The following is a 20,582-nucleotide window of genomic DNA, read 5'->3' as shown; positions in this document are numbered from 1 at the left end:
ACTAATTGCAATCCTAAACATCAGTGTGAAGATTCAAACAAGCAATACAAAATGAACCAAAACTTCGCTACGTTACACAAGCTAGCTGCTATGTAGATTCAGTAGCTAACTAGATAACGTGATGGCATTAGAAGCAAGCAGTATTTTATTCGAGTCCTGGAGTGAATATTAAATCTGGGATGCAGATACATCCAACCAACAAGTCCCAAGTAGGACGAAATGTGCATCCTTGACTTCACTGTTAGCCACTATCCTTCTTTGCGTATAATGTTAGATAAGTTCATCTTGAAGTAGATTGAATACTTGAATTATGATTGCTATTTACTAAAATGCATTGTGAAACCGATTCATAGTAACAAACTAATTTTAAAGTTAATAAATAATTTTGTGAATATATCTTTCAAATAACATCGTTAATTAAATTGAACAATAAACACGTTCAGTTTTATTTATTCTATTATCTGATTTAAATAATTTACATTCATTCTGATATTTTCACATTATATAATTGTTATCAGAAGAGGGTTTTATGGAGATTTTAGTAGTTTTAATAGTTGAATCCATGAGCCAGTTGCAGCTAGATAACCATGAAAAACCTAGAGGCACTGGAAAACCGTTTCGTTTTGGTGTGGGACTCCTCATCTACGACCCCACCGCGCAGAATTGGTCGAAGTAAGACAATAACACTGTTGGATACTGGCTCAGTGACCTAGAGATTAGGAGTTCGCGCGCGAGACCGATAGGTCCTGGGTTTGAATGCTGAAGGAGCTGGATCGTCAGTTAGCTACAACGTAGAACCAGGCACATATACGCATCGGTCCGGGTCGCCATACCGCATTAGCACAGCAAGATGAACACCGGATTCATAGGAGTGGTTAGGTCAAAGGTGGTGATATATAGGAGAAAGATATGAAGCAATTTTAATCTCACAGTTTAAAGAAAGACAGAGAATGTATAAATCTACGCTGTTGTGTTCGATTCTGAGCCATGTCATCCAGAGTCTCCAATCATTGGTTACGATAGTCACGCGGACCCCAACCAAGTAGTCTGCATCTACCAACATGGCTGAGACTAGAAGTTAGTGACTTTGTGGACTGATGCCACATTTAGGTTTGGCCAACCCTAACTTTATTCCAGCCATCCCCAACACTATTCAGCATTGCGCGTCGTGATAATCGGTGTTCAGGCATACGTGACACGTGGCCCAACCATCTCAGTCGATGAAGATTCACAACCTCATCAACTGATTTGCCATTATTCCCAAATACTTTGTGTCCAACCTCATTATTACTTACCTGGTGATCTCAGCAGATGCGAGCAATATTTCTATGACATCTGTGATCAAATACTAGTACTGAATCAGGATCGTAAGCTGTTGCATTCTAGGACAAAAACGGCCGTACATTACTTCTACGGTAGTTTAATTTTAATTGACTCATGAACTCAACTGTTATATAATTGTTTTAATTTTCTATTAATTTTATCAATCATTTAAGCCAAATAAAAATGTACATAAACTGTAAAATATACTTTATTTATTTAAACAGAACAGTTTAATATAATGTATATAATAAACATTTTGCTGGGAGGGGGGGGTGAAGGTGGAAAGAAATAAAAGTTCCCATTATTCACAACGGAAATTTATAAAGATATTTATTATTGATAAGATTAAATGTAGAAAATAATAAATCAATGTGGAAATTCTTTTTTCTTTTTTTTCTTTTAAAAAAAAGAAAATTAAATCGATAATCTGTATTTGATATATATTAAAGAAAAGAAAACTTTTGTTTTTTGTTATATCTTCTTTATCAATTGTCCATATCTATTCAAAACCTGATGGATTATTTACAGATGACAATTGTGATTCATTTTTATTCAAGCTGAAATAAACAAACAGAAACAAAAAGAGAACAGAATTTAAAGTGAATGACAACAACAACGACAACGACAAGTTGAATAATAAATAGTGAATGAAAAAAAATAGCATTTTACATGTTTATATTCTTTGTTTATTATTCGGTTACCTGTTTGAATATCTGAGCTATCTATTTCTTGTCATTTAGATATATTGAGAGGTTATCTGTTTTTTCTCGTTTGTTTTATTACATCATTATGTCTATTAGTCGCATATAACTATTCGAGTGTGTTTGTGAAAAGTGTACAACATTTCACTGTAAAAGTTAGTAAAGAACACAATCAGAGACATCATAGTTGCTGGTATTATACATCGAAAAGAATGTACATTATTGAAATGTCGATTGACTGGTCTGCTAACATTTAACTGGTAGCCACTCAATATTTATTGCAAGGGTCGATCAAGAAATAAGAAAGGGAAACTCGCTGAAATACTTTGTGCTGAGAAGTCTATATTGTACCAAATACATAATACTGAATAAAGCCATTAATAATAATAATAATAATTTCAGTGGCCCAATATCTCACTCCAGTAATATCGTATGATTGATTGTTATTGAAATATACATATCGGTAATCCTCGTATGTAACTATCGACTTAAATCACGTTAATGGATAATGGAACTAAATAAGTCCAATACGAGAATTAATTTTGAATATATATATATTGCACATTCGTTGGTCGGAAAGAGAAGTAGAACAAAATAACGTGAAATAAAGAATGCGAGTGAGCCAAATTGATTTAATCAAGCGTTAATCGACATTTGTGGTCAAACAGAAGTAAGCTACAGACATGTGATGAGTAAGACAAGAAATACACACATATATGCTTATATAAAAACAATCAGGGTTGACAAGCGAGTAATTAACAAGGTCAAAATGTGACTCCAGAAGAATGAATAAATTGGCCTGTTCGGAAGCTAAAATAAGATATGTGGGCTCAGCATAGGAACCGACACTACACCATTGTACCGTGTGATTTAGTCACTCCAAACTCCAGTGGGTCTGTTCTTAAATTTTATTGAGGGAATCATATCGAATATCTATTCTGATGAATAAATTTACTATGCGTATTTCAAAGTTTACGTGAAGGCAGTTAATAATTGGTAATAATGTTAACATGTGCATTGAGAAGGACCTGATACATATGAAATTCACCACCACTCAATGATTAATCAATTGTACATACATCTCAGTCCTACAGGGGGTCGGTCGTGGCCCGAATAGCCCAGTGATAACGCTTCTGACTATGAAGCTGAATGCCACGGAATCGATTCCGTCAGGGAGTACCGATTTCCTTAAAGTCACAGGTACATCTTGCTGTCGAGTGCCAAGCAGCACGAAACCTAGGTTCAGTGTTTACTGTTGACTACCTCCAACCATTATTTTATTCTATAATTAGGTTTTATATTTCCTGGTAGATGTTAACTATCAATACAGACAATTATTGAGTACTAATAAATACAAAATCTAGATGAATAACTTTTTACAGATTCATTCAAGTTATTTAACAGTCGAATTTAATTTACTGATATACTATGTCATCCAACTTAGTGGTTGTTTTGCCATCATTAGTTTAACGAAACTTGACTTGAGCTCAGTAGATAGTAAACTTGTATAAGGAAGAATCTTCAGAATCTATAAAAATCCCAGTATGTAATATACAAGACTAATACTTTAGCATAATTAATTGTTTTGAATTTTCTAGACTATTTTTAAATAGTTTGGGATTTTTTTTTCCAAATGTCGTTGTTGGTGAAAGATTGATATGTTGGCGGCAATGTCAATTCAATAATTGGTTACTCTCTTTTTATATTGTTTTCTAATACAATTTAGTTCAACAATAATACATTTCTTTCTTAAATGTACCTTGTCAATAGAATGTCTATTTTGAAAAAAATGCTACAATAGTGGAGATTTGTAGCACAGATGGATAATTTTGATAAAGTTTTGTTCTTTGAACTGGATGGTTTAGTCGTGAAGCTTCAGGTGATGAGATGTCGTTTAGAAGAACAATAAACGCTCCACAACCAAGCCATTCATCTTAGAGAACAAAACTCCATCAAAAAGTTACAATCTTCTTATGTATAATAAAAATATTACCTCCTTTCATTTATATGACAAATTTTATTTGACAACCTAGAGTAATTAATTAAAAGATACATTTAATTTGTCATTAATAGTTTGTTTATTTTTATAGGAATGATTGTTTAATGTTTCTCTTTGGTATGGTCAATTCTATAGACAAATTTAATAGACTTCCTTAAACACTATATCTACCAAAAAATAATTATTCACTAGACTGGTGTTTCATTCTGAACAAAATAATAATAATAATAATAATAGTAATAGTGTGGTGTGTGCTACGTATATTGACATAAGTAGTATATGATGTTAGTCGTGAACAGAAGGTCTGGCAGCAGATAGACAAGAAGATCGAACAGTAAAGAATGGAAACAGAATAGAATTTGTATGAAAATGCAAGAACAATGAAGTCTGAGTCATTTTGAGACAATTGGTGGACATTTTGCAAATTAAGCATTTACTTTATGATTGCTAGATTTTATTAACAAGTCCTGTAATTTCGTGTTAAACACATTCGGTTGTCCCCACTGGTGTTCTTGTTCACTACAATAGTAATAATAGTAAAAGGAGCTTTTAGTATGATTAAGAAAACATAGCAATAATCCCTGGTTATTCAAATGTCTTAGGATATAATTATTAATGATTATCCAGTCAAAAAAATTATGAATATAAATCAAATAACTTTGTTACTGACACTTCTTAACGTAACGTTGGTTAAGTACTAACCTACCGATAGTGTAGCGGCTTTTCCGTAATAAAAACTAGAAAAAAAAGCACTACTCCTGTTAGACAAATGAATCCACATATCCGACATCCGATTTCAGTCAGTTACTGATATTGTACTAGTTCATTTGTTCGATACTTTTCAGTAAGATAAAGTAGAAAAGAAAATAACTTTGAATATCAGACATGAATCATCTAAACCAGTCGTAAGTAACTGTAGTTAAGAGTGAGTTGTCAATCAATTTGTCTACTTAATAAATGAAAACAGAACATTTGATTTATTATTTTTTCTTAATACCGAAATAAATAATAAAATATTTTCTTCTATACGAACACGTAAATTCAGTGATTCATATACTGATATAGTAATAATAATGACGATATTCTAAGTGGTTCAGCTGTGACGTGGAACACTACTACAACCGTCAACAAGAAGGTACAAGTATGTGTAAATAGTTGTCTACGCATGATACTCAACATCCATTGGCAGGATACCATCAGCAAGAGCATTCTGTGGGAGACGAAAAACCAGCTTTCAGCTGAAGAGGAAGTTAAAAAAAACATGTTGGAAGTGGATAGGATATATATTGAAGAAATCACCAAACTGCATCACGAGACAAGTTCTAACTTGGAATCCTGAAGGGGGACGGAAAAGAGAAAGGTCGAAGAACACACTGCGTCGGGAATTGGAAGCAGACATCAGAAGATTGAATAGCAATTGGAAAAAACTGGTAAGGATCGCTCAGGATAGGGTTGGATGGAGACTGCTGCTAAGTGGCCTATGCTCCTCCACGAGGAGTAACAGGCGTGAGTAAGTAAGCATACATATACATAAAATTTTATTCAATAATAAGATAATGACTTATGACTATTATCAACTTCATTTAAATTGTTGAAAATTAATGAATAATTTATTTAATACGATGATATTATTATTTGATAACGTTAATGAGAATAGATTGACCTTAGGAGAATCAGGGTTTAGTTTGTTATTCAAATAACTTCAAACTCAAATAAGTAGTTATTCAGTTAATAAAAGAACGCATGTTAATGAGATGGTGGAGATTTGTAGCTCAGGTGGATGATTTTGGTGAAGTATTGTTCTCTGAGCTGAATGGTTTAATCGTGGAGCTTTCATCGTTCTTCTGGTTGACATCATCAGCACAAACTTCAGATAGAAGTGAAGCGTTTCAAGTAGTTCCTCGGCTTTTCGATGTATTCTTCTTTGTCCATAATCACTGTGGTGCGTCCTTTGTCTGCTGGAACGATGACAATATCTTTTCTAGTTCTGAGTTCCTTTAAAGCTTTTTGTTCTTGTGAGGTTAGCTGGATGTTGTCCTTCATCCGCTGAGTTAGCGCCTCACTTCTATCTGAAGTTTGTGCTGATGATTTCGTTCAGAAGAACGATGAAAGCTCCACGACCAAACTATCTAGCTCAGAGAACAAAACTTCATGAAAAACACATGTTAAGCAATATCGTTAAGAATTTTAAACTTTTAATGAATGAATAACTGAAATGTCATAGGTTATATTTAAGTTGATAAGTTAAAAAATAATAATAAATCACAAGTAGTCACTATGGGACATAGTTTACAAACAAAAATATTTTACAATTTTGGATAGTATGATCTTATTCCTATCATTCTTTAAACACTTTTTCGTTGTTGAACGTTTTCAGGTCAACGAAGTGTTGCAGTTTCTGAAGTCAGGGTTCCTGTCGATTTTTCTGTTAACTTTAGAATTTGAAATTAGCTTTCAAAGAGGTAAATATTTTAAAGAAATTTACTGGAATTTTTAAAGCACTATACAAATTAATCTCCGTTTATATAATGACTAATCATGACCACTCAACTTTGTTTCAAACTACCAATTAAATGATTCCGTTAAACTTGATCAGTGATGATATTTTTGAAATAGTTTTGATCTAAGTGCATTGTGAAGTTGATATCCTATGATGTGAAGAAATATTTCTGATCTGGATCATATAGATTATTTCATTGAAAAGTATTAGAAAACAAAGGATTTTCAAATAGCTTTATATAATCAGGTGAAAGGTGATTCAAACTAATTTATAGGATTAAATGAAATCTACATCTACTCTGTTGCTTGAAGATAAATCACTAGAACAAGCGGAAAATTTGCTTATTCTGATGTGTGTGAAGTTGGTTTTAGTGTGTAAAAAAGGAGTGCAATTTACATACTAAAATGCCGAACAACATATGTCAACCTGGGACCTCTTTTGTACTACTATGAATCTATTTCGCATGTTAATACTAAAGTTGACAAAATATTAGTGTAAAATCTTCCCAAAAACTGACATTAACTAACTGCTTAGTGTTTAGTTATCGCTATTTTGCTGTATTAATAGCTCCATTTGGTGGTCAGATCATGTAATAAATATCTAGTATCCTAAGTTTAAAATGAAAAAATAAAACTAATTTATGTATAATAATATAGTTTGAATGCGTATTAATTTTCTTACAAAATGTCTACTCACTTATTTTCAGAACATATTTCTACATGTTGAAATGGTTCATCATCAGATCCTTCATATGCATATTCTAAAGGTGATTCATTATTTTTACAATTATCTTCATTATTATCATCATCATTTTCAGCGGCTTCTAAACGGGACTTGAGTAAATCACCAATATCTGTTCTACTTGTTGATGGCTCATTCATTTTTAATTGCATCTCTTCATGAATACATTGTAATGGTTCTTCTTTTATATGCATACCTGTAAATGAGGTTTTTCCAATCAAAAAGATTGTAAAATGATGATCTTTTTCAGTAATTATCTCTTGAAACTAATACCAATCTATACCGTGAGTTGTAAGTGTCTAAATCTTACCTGCAAAAAATAATAGTAACAATTGCCCTTTATACAAAATTATTTCTTATTCTCTTCATCATTGTATTGTAAGATGAGTTTACCATAACAAAAAAAGATGATTTTCTTATTCTCTGTTTGAGAATTTATAAATTCAGTAGTAAAGAAATATCGGTATAGGATTGTGGAGATTATTAAGTTTTTGATTGAGATCATGAACCGATTAATGTTAGACCACCACAACCCTATACTGATAAATACAATCTACTCATTAGTGACTAGCTTTGTGAGGGAATTCTTGGAATTCTAGAAAGAAGCCGTGTTAAGTGAAGCTAATCCATGTCAGGTAGAGGCAGGCACAATGGAAGATGGACGCGCAATTACGTAGATTGGTTAGGGTTGGATGCCGGCTAAGTGGTCTAGTAGCTTAAGCGTTCGCGCGACTGAGGGCCCTGGGTCCTAGTCGTTTGGGTGCAGGATCGTGGATGCGCACTGCTGAGGAGTCTCATAATGAGACGAAACGGCCGTTCAGTGCTTTCAGATTTTCAATGATGATCTAACATCAATCTATTCATGACCTCAACCAAATAAAAATAAAAAAAATAATTTGTCGGATAGTTTGTAGTCGATATATCTAAAGCTTATTGTAGAGACCAATGATTTTGAGATTGTGAAGAAGATTTGTAGCTCAGGTGGATGATTTTGATGACTTCTACCTGAAGTTTGTGCTGATGATGTCAACCAGAAGAACGATGAGATCTGCACGACCAAACCATCAAGCTCAGACAATAAAACTTCATCAAAACCAATGTTTTTAAAAGCAATATCTCGGTGATAACAAAATCAAAGAATATTTTTACTCTACAAGAATATATAAACTTGTGATGTTTTAATATGAACAGACTTCACTCTCAAAATTGTTATGTTAGAATCTACTTTTCAATGAATTAAACACAACACTGACTTTGTATTAGTGAAAATTAAAGTCCAGACAACCTTGAATTTAAAGTTGTTTTTTCTCTTTTCTTTCAATTAGTCGTTAGAAAACGATAGTTATTATTATTATTTCACATTCCTGAACACTATATGGATCATTTAACTGAAGCGGATGCTAACAATTATGTAATATTTTATTGAAAACTCTTTCATTCATTCTATTAAACTTATTCATATAGGATGATATATGTTTAAAATGAGAAAATTTCACCAATATAACAACCCGTTGTACACTGTCGTATTGAAAACCTCAGATTATTGATTTATTGCACACTAACAGAGGTAAAATGGTTCTTTAATACCGAGAGATGTCATCTGTTAGATAGTAGCGTTCGCGGGAGATCGATGGTCCTAGGTTCGAATCCCATGTGTGGGATCGTAGGTATGCACTATTGTCCATCCCGTTTTTCCAGGTTTTCAATGTTGGTTTAACATTGACTAGTTCACAAGTTCAATGAAATTTAATCATGTCTATAACCTTGAACAGAGAAAATAGCTTTAAGCGTTTGCTTCATTTTTTTACTTACTTTCATTAGCTTCGCTTCAAGGTTCTTTATTTATGATAGTCTTATCTAAATGTTATTCTATTGAAAAAAACATTCTGGTTTAACTTGAATTTATCTCATCTCATATGGTTTGGATTGAACAGAAAGGTATTCTTGAGAAATTATAATCCATGGATTCAGATTTCTAGTAATGAAATAGCCAATCTAAGTTATTTTTTCTTGTAACCTTCAAGTATACATGTACTAATTTCGGTGATAATAATTTAACTGATGAAGTTTTGTTGTTACTCTGAACAACGATATTAACGATGTTTGATTATATTTCTTTGAAAAAGCTTAGGCCAGTTTTCCAGGCGAAATGTTGGATCTACTTCAAATTCATTTGCTGAGATTTTACAAATACATTCTTCCTCTTTAATGTCTCACATTGACCCGGCGCCCAAATACTGTGAAACTATTTGACAAAATTTAAACGAAGGTTCTTATCTGACGATATCAACGTAGAAATTATTCTGTTCGGTTATTCGAGTTCGTTTTGATTGCCTTGTTTGTGATTAGTTGTCTTTGAAAGTTTCTTCATCTCCATTTGTTCTTGTATTCCTGTTGGCCATCTTTTTCCGTTGACTTCTGGACATTCATTTGATTTGCCTGATCCTTATCTTGTTTACAGATTGAATCTATCTCTATTTATTTTGAATACTACTCCTCTAGAATTTCTCCAGCTTGATTAAACTTTAACTAATTTGAACTGTGATATTTTCCCAATCGAATTTATGCAGATGGTTGTTCATGTACATTGATATCAGTGGTAACATGTAATGTCGCTTTGCTGCTAATCTATTTTCATATATAGGTAGGTGTAAAGTGTGGTGTTTAATTTGGTGTGAAGTATTGTGATGTTTAATTTTATTGATAGTCAATACTGTTGTGTCGTTCATAAGATTTAAAACGGAGAGAAAATTACTTTCAAATAGTTTCAATACCTTTATGATGCTTTTTTAAGATATTTTATACCTATTGTAGATGAATCATTTACTCATTAACGAAAAAACAATAAAAGCTTAGCAATCAAACTTGCTAGTTCATAGAACACAATATCGCCAATGATATCTATCTGATTTCCATATCGTCTGCATATATCAGTATGCTTACAGTATTTATCGATTTTGAAAATGTATGTTCAATTTAATTTTTCAATATTATAGATCAGAAACAGATAGTATTCACTAATCTTAGAATTCAGCACTGAATGTTTATTAACATTGAATTATTGTACTTTTCAATCTTAACTGGATAGCGTTACTGATCGCATTCGGCCTTGTGTCTGTAATGAATCTTTCAAATGTCTGCCCCATCAGTTTGTTGGTAGATGATTTCCTCGCCGAGATGGTAACGGGTAACGGGGAATCAGGGTTCGATTCCGGTGATTGTTCATTGATTTTTTACGATCAGGACGTGTTCAGCTCGGTTCACTGGCTGCGCAACCTTTCATCTGTATCTGTGTTAAACAGATGTTGGTAGCTTGACGAGTCTGTCTTATTCACCTATCTATATGATTTCGGATGCCTTAAAACAGATGTCGGGAGCAGACGGTATGTTTACTTTGAACAAATTTGAGTGCCCAAAGCAGGACTTTGCGCCTAAAAATTCTTTCATGGAATAATGACATAGGACTTCATTTCTATTTTGTTTGTTTTCAGGTCCGAAGTAATGGTTAAGACGGACAGACAAGGGCATTTTGTAAGGTGATGTTAGAGATGAAATTCTAGGATCACTGTCAGACAAACTACAGCGAAACCATTTGCCAAGAATGTTTTCATTGAACAGAAGCTAAAGTCAGAGTTCTGAAGATGATCAGATAACGTTAGCGTTAATCTCCAACTATTCTAATATGAAATATCAATACATTTATAAATGTATTAATTATTAAAAAACTACTGATTATCAACAAAATTAGTAGTAAAATAAAATATGTACTCTTTATTAAAAAAAAAAAGAAAAAAGAAAACGTTTTAGCTTTCATCATAAAAATTAAAATTGTAAAATCCTAGAATATTTTCGGTAATTCAATTGTATACTTAAATCATATGAATTATTCTTCTATTATTTACATTGTTAATTACGTTATATTGAGTTATCATTATATTTATGATGAAAGGGGTATAATAAAATGTCATGTGAAATGTATGGGAATAGTTTGTTTTTGTTAGAATAGTGATAAATGTATTGAATTTGTTTTTTAACTGACGTTTTAACTTTAGTTACCGTCTTAACTGAATTTTTGTGATTTGATTTTTTTTTTGTTTGACAGTTAAAAGTTTCTTTAGTTGAAAGATTTCTATTATATGATTGAAATTCTTCAGTTAATAATGATAGAAGAGTATAAAATACTGTAGATATACAATCTACTAATAATATATTCCAATAGTTGAATTCATGAGTCAACTGGAGCTGGGCCAGCATGGAGAACCTGGAAGCAGTGGACGACCGTCTCGTCCTAGTATGGGACTCCTCACAGTGTGCATCCACGATCCTGCCCCCCACGAGATTCCAACTCAGGACCTATCAGTCTCGTGCGCGAGCGCTTAACAGTTAAACCACTGAGCCGGTATCCAACCGTGTTAATGTTTAACTTCTACCAATCCACTAAAATTGCGCCACCGTGGGTGCGCATGGCTTAGGAGTCCCATACTAGAACGAAACGGTCTTCCAGTACTTCCAGGTTTTCATGGTGTTCTAGCTTCAGCTGACTCATGATTTTAACTATCGAAATTTCCAAAAACTCCACAAAACCAGTTCTGATAATAATATATTCCTTCAATCAGAAAAACAATCATGGACCGATCAAAGTTAGACAACGATTACGGACGTAGAAATAATGAACAGTTGATTTGTACTAATATGAAACTCTTTAGAATTTCATACACAGTTATTTGAACCAGAACTTGTGATCACGCGAGTGAACGTTCAACCTTTAGACCATTGAACTGAAATCTAATTATGTACAAGTTTTACTTCAATTAATCCATGACATTGAGTGACAAACTTCGTTTCATGATTTTAATATAGCTTAATGATCTCCACAACTCCATATGGATAAGTATTCACACTTTTTAGAATGTTGGTTTTATGAAAACATGACTGGTTTACAGCGATGAGTAATCAACCAACTGTTAATAGCTAAGCCTTAAAGGCCATCGGTTAGTAGCATTTCAAAGAGCTGATTCGGAAAGTCACAGCTTGTATAGCTGTGTTTCAGTTCACAGGGGAGCATCAGTTCTATCATCATTACAGATACACCTTGCTGACTAGTGCCAACTAGCGGGGAACATAAGTCTAGGGTTAGAAGTTCACTACCTCCAACCATTTGACGTCTTATATATACAAAAAATTTATAAGAATAAAATTATCAATATTCTAACTGTCACATTACATAATGAAGCAACAAATACCCAATAAAAATCCCATCTTACAATATAAAAATACCAACAATAAATGTAACTTACTATGTGGACTAGCTGGATAAAAATGTGAATCGATTGGAGGCAATTGTGGAAAAGTTTGAGAATGTTTACTTTGGCCACAAAGGATGTGATGTGACACTAAACAGAGGATGACTGTAAGTTTTAAGAAATGAAATTTATGGAAACACTTGGATAAATGACATATTGATATCGCGCTACATTGAATAAAAGTTTAACAAACGTGAAATTATATCATTCATGTTTTTGTATTAATCGTTTGAATCTTCCCATTGATGTTTAGCACTGCAAGCGGGCAGCCTCTAATTGGCATCCTGTGTTGGTGCCTCGAGATTGCCTAAAGTTACAAGCTTTTCCTAAAAAAGATAGATGGTGGCTAGAAGTGGAACCCAGTACTCGCGTTTCGTCCTACGTAGGACTGGTCAGCTAGATGTGCCTGCACTCCAGAAATGATGATCACTCTGGGACCGGGACTCACTATCGTTCGCTTCAAGCGCCATCATGTTATTCACTTAGCTACTGAGTCCTGATAATCACTGATCAATTGTAGCCATAAACATCAATGGAAAGATTCAAACGACAAATACAAAAAGACGGGTTAAAACTTCACCCCGTTACATAAGCCAGTGGCCATGTGGACCCAGTAGCTTAGTGGATAACATGATGGCGTTTGGAGCGAACCTCAAATCCAGGGTTCAGACACATCTAACTGACGAGTCTCAAGTGGGACGAAATGCGCGTCCTTGATTCCATATCTAACTACTATACATCTTTGCTCATAAAATAATATTCTTCATGCAGCTTATCATGCTCGTTTACATAAAATAGATTTTTACACAGTGAATCGGAACATTAATTCAAAGTCTAAATACTGGAAGTTTTTAAGACTATCTAGATTACTCTACTAAAAGTGAAGGTAATTTTCAAATGTAAATGTTTTATTAGCATGGAAGATTCATGAAGATTGTGAAATTTTCACAGCTTTGATCATGAAATGATCTAAGGTAAACCATTGTTGAAAACGTAACACCATTGAAAAGCCATTTAGTACTAGTATGTGAATCCTCAATAGAGAATATTCACGATTCCGGCTCAGTAAATCAAGCCCATTACCTTCAATCTCTCATGCGAACCATTAATCTCTAGACCATTCAGGCAGCATCCAATAATGTTAATGTCCAACTTCAAACAATTTGCAACATTGCGCAACTTCTATCTCTTTACTATAGTGAATAACTCTTACACCCAACTTGGATTGAATTCTGCTGGTCACAGTATCTCTCTAGAATTCCAGAAGATGCATCGTGGAGTCTTTCTTTTAATTTAATATCAATAATGTAAAACGTCATTTTTAAGACAAACTGACATGAACTGAGAGAAAAATCACTTAAAATCAGGGAACAATAAACAAATAATTCAGTCTAATTTGAGATTAATCATTAGTAAACATCAGTAAGTTTAGATCACTAGATCAGGATTTAGTCATTCATATATGTAAGCAAATTACAAAGTTATATTATCAGTGTAACATATTTTATTTCAGGTTAACTAATAATAATAATAATAAAATTATTAGTTATTCTTTTTCATAAATATGTTGAATCTTCTTGACCTGATTTCAACCGAACGGAAGTAATTAATCTGTTTGTTTCAGCGTAATAATATTTATGAATTGAATGAGTAAACGCCTATGTTTCAGTCAGTCATTTACAACTGCCGAACAGTATACTTGTCCCTTAACTGATAGACGGATATCACGTCTTTGTTTAATCTTATTGATATGAAGTTTTTTATTTATTTAGTTCCAATCATTAATGTAACTTAAAACTTTTATGTATTTTCAACTGGGTAAGTACTAGGTAGTTGACTTGATAGTCATAAATAAATAAGAAAGATTAGTTCAGCGAAGAGTTCTTTTTTCGATGAATTCATTTTAAAAGCTGTAAAATTGCAAGTATATATACTTATTCTTACAGGATGATAATAATATTGATAATAAACTTCTGTTAGTCATAGTGACAGTGAGTTAAAATAAACATAGGTATCAAAAACCTTTTTTTAAACAAGGAAAGTTCAATAATCGTTTGATTAGTAATGTCTTAAATATTCATTAAAAGATAGATAGGGAAATAATCATTGGAACAGGATGGCTCACCATGATAAGATAAAATGTTGAAATAGAGATTAAATGTAATCAGGAGGATTGTGGAAACAGAAATAAACCATTTAGGGGTAGAAGATTAAAGGGGAAGATGAAAGGTGAAGCAGATGTTTGTAAAGGAAGAAGAGTATGAAGAAAGGAAGAAAAGGGAGAAAAAAATATAGGACATTAAGACCATGGTAGAAGAAGAGGTTGTACCAATCTTTTTTGCACACACAATTCTGTTTTTTCCAGGTGTATGGCTATTGCTTAGACAATGCAAAGAAGATGCAATCTAATTGCCTTTGAAGACTTCTACTTATTTTGTGGATGACTTTGAACGCAGTCTGTCTTGATTGAGTGGCCTGTGTTCACAGTGTCTTTTCCTCCTCTTCTTAGCCATGCCGGATAATGTTGTTGAATTCTTTTGGATAAAGTACTCATTGAACGACCTATATACTTAGCTCCACATGAAAAGGTAAATTGGTAAATGCACATTGAGTTGGTCAGACACGATAATTTATCTTTCAGCTATTAGTGAACAATGATCGGCTGGAGAATACTATTTGCAGCGTTGTTGCGAAGAATGATCTTCTTAAATAATCAGAAATTCTCCTCTTTAAGATGTATGTGTCGCTGTCACCCTTAAAGTCGATGTTCATGTATAATGTTTTCTTTTCTGCCGAAATTATTTTTTTCCGGCGGTTTCGGTCTTATGTTCTTATGGATGAATATCGTAGGATACCCGTTTTTGATAAGTATCTCCTTCAAGAGGCCCTAATCTTCATCTATGACCTCGGGACTACAAATTCTTGGTACTCTTGTAGTGAGTGATATTATCAAGTTTTTTTTCCGACTGATGGGGACCCAGTTGTGGAAATGTGATATTTGGCCATTCCACATGGGTTTCCTATAGATAGATTTTGTTAGAGTTCCATCTTGTTTTCTTATCATTTCCACATCAAGAAAGTGAATATTTTGTTTGTTTTCAACTTCAACTGTAGATTTTATTGCTGGGTGACAATTAATGAATGTCTTTAGATGACCTAAGTCATATTTGTTGTCACGAATGATAAAGATATAATCTATGTACCTTTTATACAAGTGGTTTCCCGTAATTATCTTAAGTTGGTTGTTTTGTAAACCGGTCATGAAGCAATCTGCTAATAATAGACCAAGAGGAGATCCCATTGCTATTGCCATCTTTCTGTCTATGAATTACGTCGTTGAATTTAAACTGTACAGACACTGAAAAACAAGTATATATATTTGCGACTGTACAGCTTTAAAAATGAATGCGCCGAAAAGAGAACTTTTCGCTGAACTAGTCTTTTTTATTTAATGTCTTAATGGGTGTATTCCGTTTATAAATAAATCTCTTACTATTTAAATGTTATTTGTTGATCTTTGGATAATACTTAATTAAAAAAATAATCAGTATACTTTTTTGGCTTAAAAGGGATTTATTCTCGGAATTTTCATATGTTGTATTGTTTAATTGTTTATCTTTAAACATTTAATCAGTCTTCAGTTGTGATAATATCATCGGCTACAATGAAAAGGTTTTATTATCAGAAGTGGGTTTATGCGCAGATTGTAGCACTTTTAATAGTTGAGTTCATAATTCGATCAATGTTAGACCATCATGGAAAACCTGGAAGCACTGAATGATCGATTTGTCCTAGTATGGGACTTCCGAGAAGTGCATATCCACGATCAAGCTCTTGGGATTCGAATCCAGGACCTTTGGTCTCGCGCGTGAGCGCTTAACACCTAGACTATTGAGCTGGCCATCATCCTACTGTGTTAATATCTAATTTCAACAAACCTGCGAAATCGGGCCACCGTCCATCATTGTCTTCATTTAGTTACTATCACACACCAGACCCGGTTTTAGTTTGTTTAAATGGGAAGTAGCATGAAAAATATAATCTCAAATTGTAATGAACCAAATATTTCACAATAAAATTATGTTTTATTCATAACTCGTTACTTGAAGTAAATCACAGTAGTTTTATTGCACAAAATACAGTCAATTTCTTACGTACACCCTCAAAAATAATTCCTCAACCCTCAAATATACTGACAAAATATGTTTTCAGTTACTAATGATATTCTTCTTAAAATTGTTATTTTACTAATGTTATGTCCCGATAAGAATTATGAATGGTAACTCTTGGGGTCCATTTGTGGATCAATACTAAATGTATATTTTTATGTATAATTGTTAAGTAACTAAACTATTCATATTAGTGTTTCTCTTATCACAGGCTTTATTTTGACCTATGGACTATTATTATACGATTTAGAGCTCTTGAGTTATGTCTCATCTATTGATTGCAGTCTGTCATATTCGAAGCCACATTTGGCTAAATCTTGTACAAATGTTCTTCTGGAGGAACCTGGAGAGAAAATTGAGTTAGGGGTGATCTTAGTGACCTGAGAGCGTGACCGCAGTGCCCATGGGACAACTACTTGAGGCCAGTCATATGAGACCTTTTTGTGGGTAGTTTTCGTGTTATCTCTACTTATTGGGACCTTACCGCCGGAGAAAAAGGAGAATGATAAGCCTATAGAAATAAAAAGTTTATTAGAAAATATCATTCAGTCAGTCAGTCAACTACAACGTAGGACCAGGCAAATATCTGCATCGTTCCAACTTACCACACCTCATTAGCACAACAAGATGAGTAATTTTCGTGTTAGCCTTGTACTTATTGAGACCTTACCGCCGGAGACAGAAATTCGTGGGATAAGGCGAGATGTGCATTTTTAGAGTCGACCATTACGAACCCCACCCTTATTTATGGGAAGGCAACACCATTGTTATGCTGGTCGTCTGAAGGAAACACCTTACTGTCGTCACACCTCTGTACAGTCAGCCCTTGGAGGTTGGGTTTTCTGCTTTTAGTCTTACTGCTCTATAACCGGCCTGTCTGGAATTGTAGGATCTTGAGGAACGATTGTTCAAGCCAGTAGAGCTTGACTGGTTTCTTACGATAGACAAGCTTGACCACCACGTCAAGGTAGCAGCAACTGTCGAGATTTTAAAACATACATTCATTCATTCATTGAATGAATCTTAAAATAGAATCGTTTTAAAATAGACATCCTAATGTTTAATTTAAAACTTCGATCAATGTTTAAACCAATTTTTGACCAAATATTACCGAAGTTTAAATTCACTTGGTATTGTGTACTTAGATTATTTTAATTGATGTTTAGTACTGCAGTTGATCAATCTGTTATTGGTATATGTACAATACACACAGTCTGCACACATACACATATAGGCTTTTGGAAGAAACGGTACTGAGTTCGAGTCCAGGAGTGAACATCAACTTTGTGATGCAGGTACATCCGGCTGACAAGTCCAGAATACGTCGAAACGCGCGTCCTAGATTCCACTGCTAACCACTATTCATCTTTGCTTATGATCACTGAATATTGTTTTTTTAGATTTATCAAAAATAAGAACTTTGTCATTACTTACGGCTATTTACGGCAAAATCAATGACTAAATCATAGATGTTGTTAAATTGAAACCAATATTGATATTTTTCGGTCACTTTAATAAAATATTATGTAATACTGAAATGAAATGTCATTAGCCTACTATTTGGAAGATCTGGAATCATTCACTGATTTTAACATACAAAACTGTATATTTAGTATACTATTGGTAATGGATTTTGAACCATATACGTGATGAACTTATTTAGAAACAAAACTGTAATGTCACTGAGAATATAATGGCAAGTCATCGAAATAATATTGACCAAGATCACTATTTGGAGGATACAAATTACTTAATGAAATGATTGAATTTATTCGTTTATTAAGCATAAAAGTAACATAATAAAGCAATTTATCATCTAGGCTTTTCTACTTCCGTTAACTTGAGTCATCGCAAAAACAAAACAAAAAAAACGGCATGTAATTACCGGTTTTTTTTCAATGGTTTTTAGTTCAATGAACTGAAATTAACTAATTTCAACTAGAAAATGGTTATTGACATCTCTACTAAAAAATTGTGTAATAAATGATAATAAAAGAGAATTATAACAATTGATCGAGGATACATGTTAACTAGAAGTTTACAGAGCCCCCAAATGCCCTGGTACGGCCAAGAGCGATGAGAGTCCGTTCTCCCTCTCTAAATGCTCTCACATGGCCACGCGTATATAACCTCTGGTAGGGAAGTCCTACTCACTGCCTTCTCTCACCAGGGGTGTTGTTTACAAAATTGAGAGGACGAAAAGTGAATGTCTGGCGATTCAACCAAGTTGGTAAACAAAGAGAGTCCACCCAGGGGAGTTGTAAAACCCTGATTCCAAACAAATGGTGTACATGGGCTCCAGGATTCTAAAGGAGCGAATGCCATATGAATCAATTATTTATCACCGGCTACCATGGGACTGCATCTCCTGACGTTGGTCCACTGCCTTGTGGATCAGACCTTCAGGTCAAACGCTCCGGGTATGGCCCCTAAGGAAACCACCTGCTTCGGTTTGAGCACCCGGGCAGTACCACAGCCCTTATACGAATCAAATGAAATTTGTGTGGCGCATATGTATCTGGTGACCCATCGTACCAATATCTATGTCTTCAAATAAATAAATAAGAACTTTACAGATAGTTTGATTAAACAGTATTTCTCGTCAGTGTCATTTTAAATAAATGATAATTCAATATATTATTAATGTTTATGTAATAAACCATTCAATTTTCAACTTATAAATGAATAAATTCACTTGATATTGTTTTGCTTGAATTTCCTTATTGTTATTTAGGATTGCAATTGACCAGTCTCTTATTGGCATATGTACATACTGTGAGAATAGCCTTGATATTGACTTAAGTCACAAGTACTATAAGTTGAAATGGATATTGGTTAGCAATAGAATTTAGTACATGTATTTTATCTTATTTAAGACTCATCAACTGGATATACCTACATCTTAGATTTGATATTCAAACTCAGTACCGTTCACTTCAAACATCATCATATTATCCATTTCACTATTCATTCCTCATAGTTACTTGCTTATAATATGATGTAAACTATAAATTTCTCTTAGTATAAATAAAATAGAATATTCACCATTACAAAAGAAAAAAAACAAAAGTAAAGTAAACTCACAAAAAAGAAAAACAATTAATGCACATCCAAATGCAATTAATGGTGTTGCTATTTCACCAGCCATTTATTTAATTAATTATAATTGAATAATATAATTGATATTGTTAAATTCAATTATTTGAATTGAATAAATGAATTTATCTTTGACACTGTTTCATTTATTCACTATAGTAGGTTTAATACAATGGATAATCTCTCTCTCTCTCTCTATATATATATATATATGATTGTTTGTATTTAATTAATATATTTCTTCTATGAATTTATATCTCACAATTAAGATTTGTACACAATTGTTTATTTGAGTTATTGATTAATTACTTAATTTATTTACATGATAAGGAACATATTAGTATCATAAACATTCATATTTATATATGGAATAGTAAATTTCAATGTTACATTATCATAGATACAATCATTGATTGTATGAATTGAAATTGATTGGTGTAAATGATAAGTAGCACATATGAATATACAAATGAATTTTTCAAATAGTAACTATGATTGTGTAAAAAAAAATGAAGACAAACACATTTATAATTAATACTTTAATCTTTTTCTTTCTTTTTTCTTCTTTTTTTTTAACCAAAATGTAGGATACTTTTTAGTATCATTGTGAAAAACCATTTAATTTATAAATAGATTTATTTGGTTAATGGAAACAATATAAAACAACAACAAAAATAAATAGACGGGGTGGGTCTGTTTAAATAGATCAATATTGTTTTGGTTTCGTTTATGATTTTCATTGTTTAATCT

At 33.0% G+C, this 20,582-nt stretch overlaps 1 protein-coding gene across 3 annotated transcripts; it reads right to left on the bottom strand.

The window, feature by feature from the left end:
* Nucleotides 1-1,477: 1,477 nt before the first annotated feature.
* MS3_00002735 (uncharacterized protein) lies at nt 1,478-20,295 on the bottom strand (the record flags this gene model as incomplete). Of its 3 annotated transcripts, XM_051210359.1 has the most annotated exons (4): nt 1,478-1,880; nt 7,220-7,460; nt 12,562-12,672; nt 19,821-19,884. In XM_051210359.1, 4 exons carry the CDS (start codon nt 19,882-19,884, stop codon nt 1,823-1,825), a joined length of 474 nt encoding a protein of 157 aa, XP_051070343.1. In that variant the 3' UTR covers nt 1,478-1,822. The 3 variants fall into 3 exon arrangements, with proteins under 3 accessions (XP_051070343.1, XP_051070341.1, XP_051070342.1); XM_051210357.1 differs by having other exon boundaries at nt 1,478-7,460; nt 9,077-12,672; nt 19,821-20,295; XM_051210358.1 differs by lacking the exon at nt 12,562-12,672 and having other exon boundaries at nt 19,821-20,166.
* Nucleotides 20,296-20,582: the final 287 nt, after the last annotated feature.

This window comes from Schistosoma haematobium, chromosome ZW (genome assembly GCF_000699445.3).
Source record: "Schistosoma haematobium chromosome ZW, whole genome shotgun sequence".
Taxonomy (NCBI): domain Eukaryota; kingdom Metazoa; phylum Platyhelminthes; class Trematoda; order Strigeidida; family Schistosomatidae; genus Schistosoma; species Schistosoma haematobium.
This window is presented reverse-complemented; position numbering and strand designations above follow the sequence as displayed.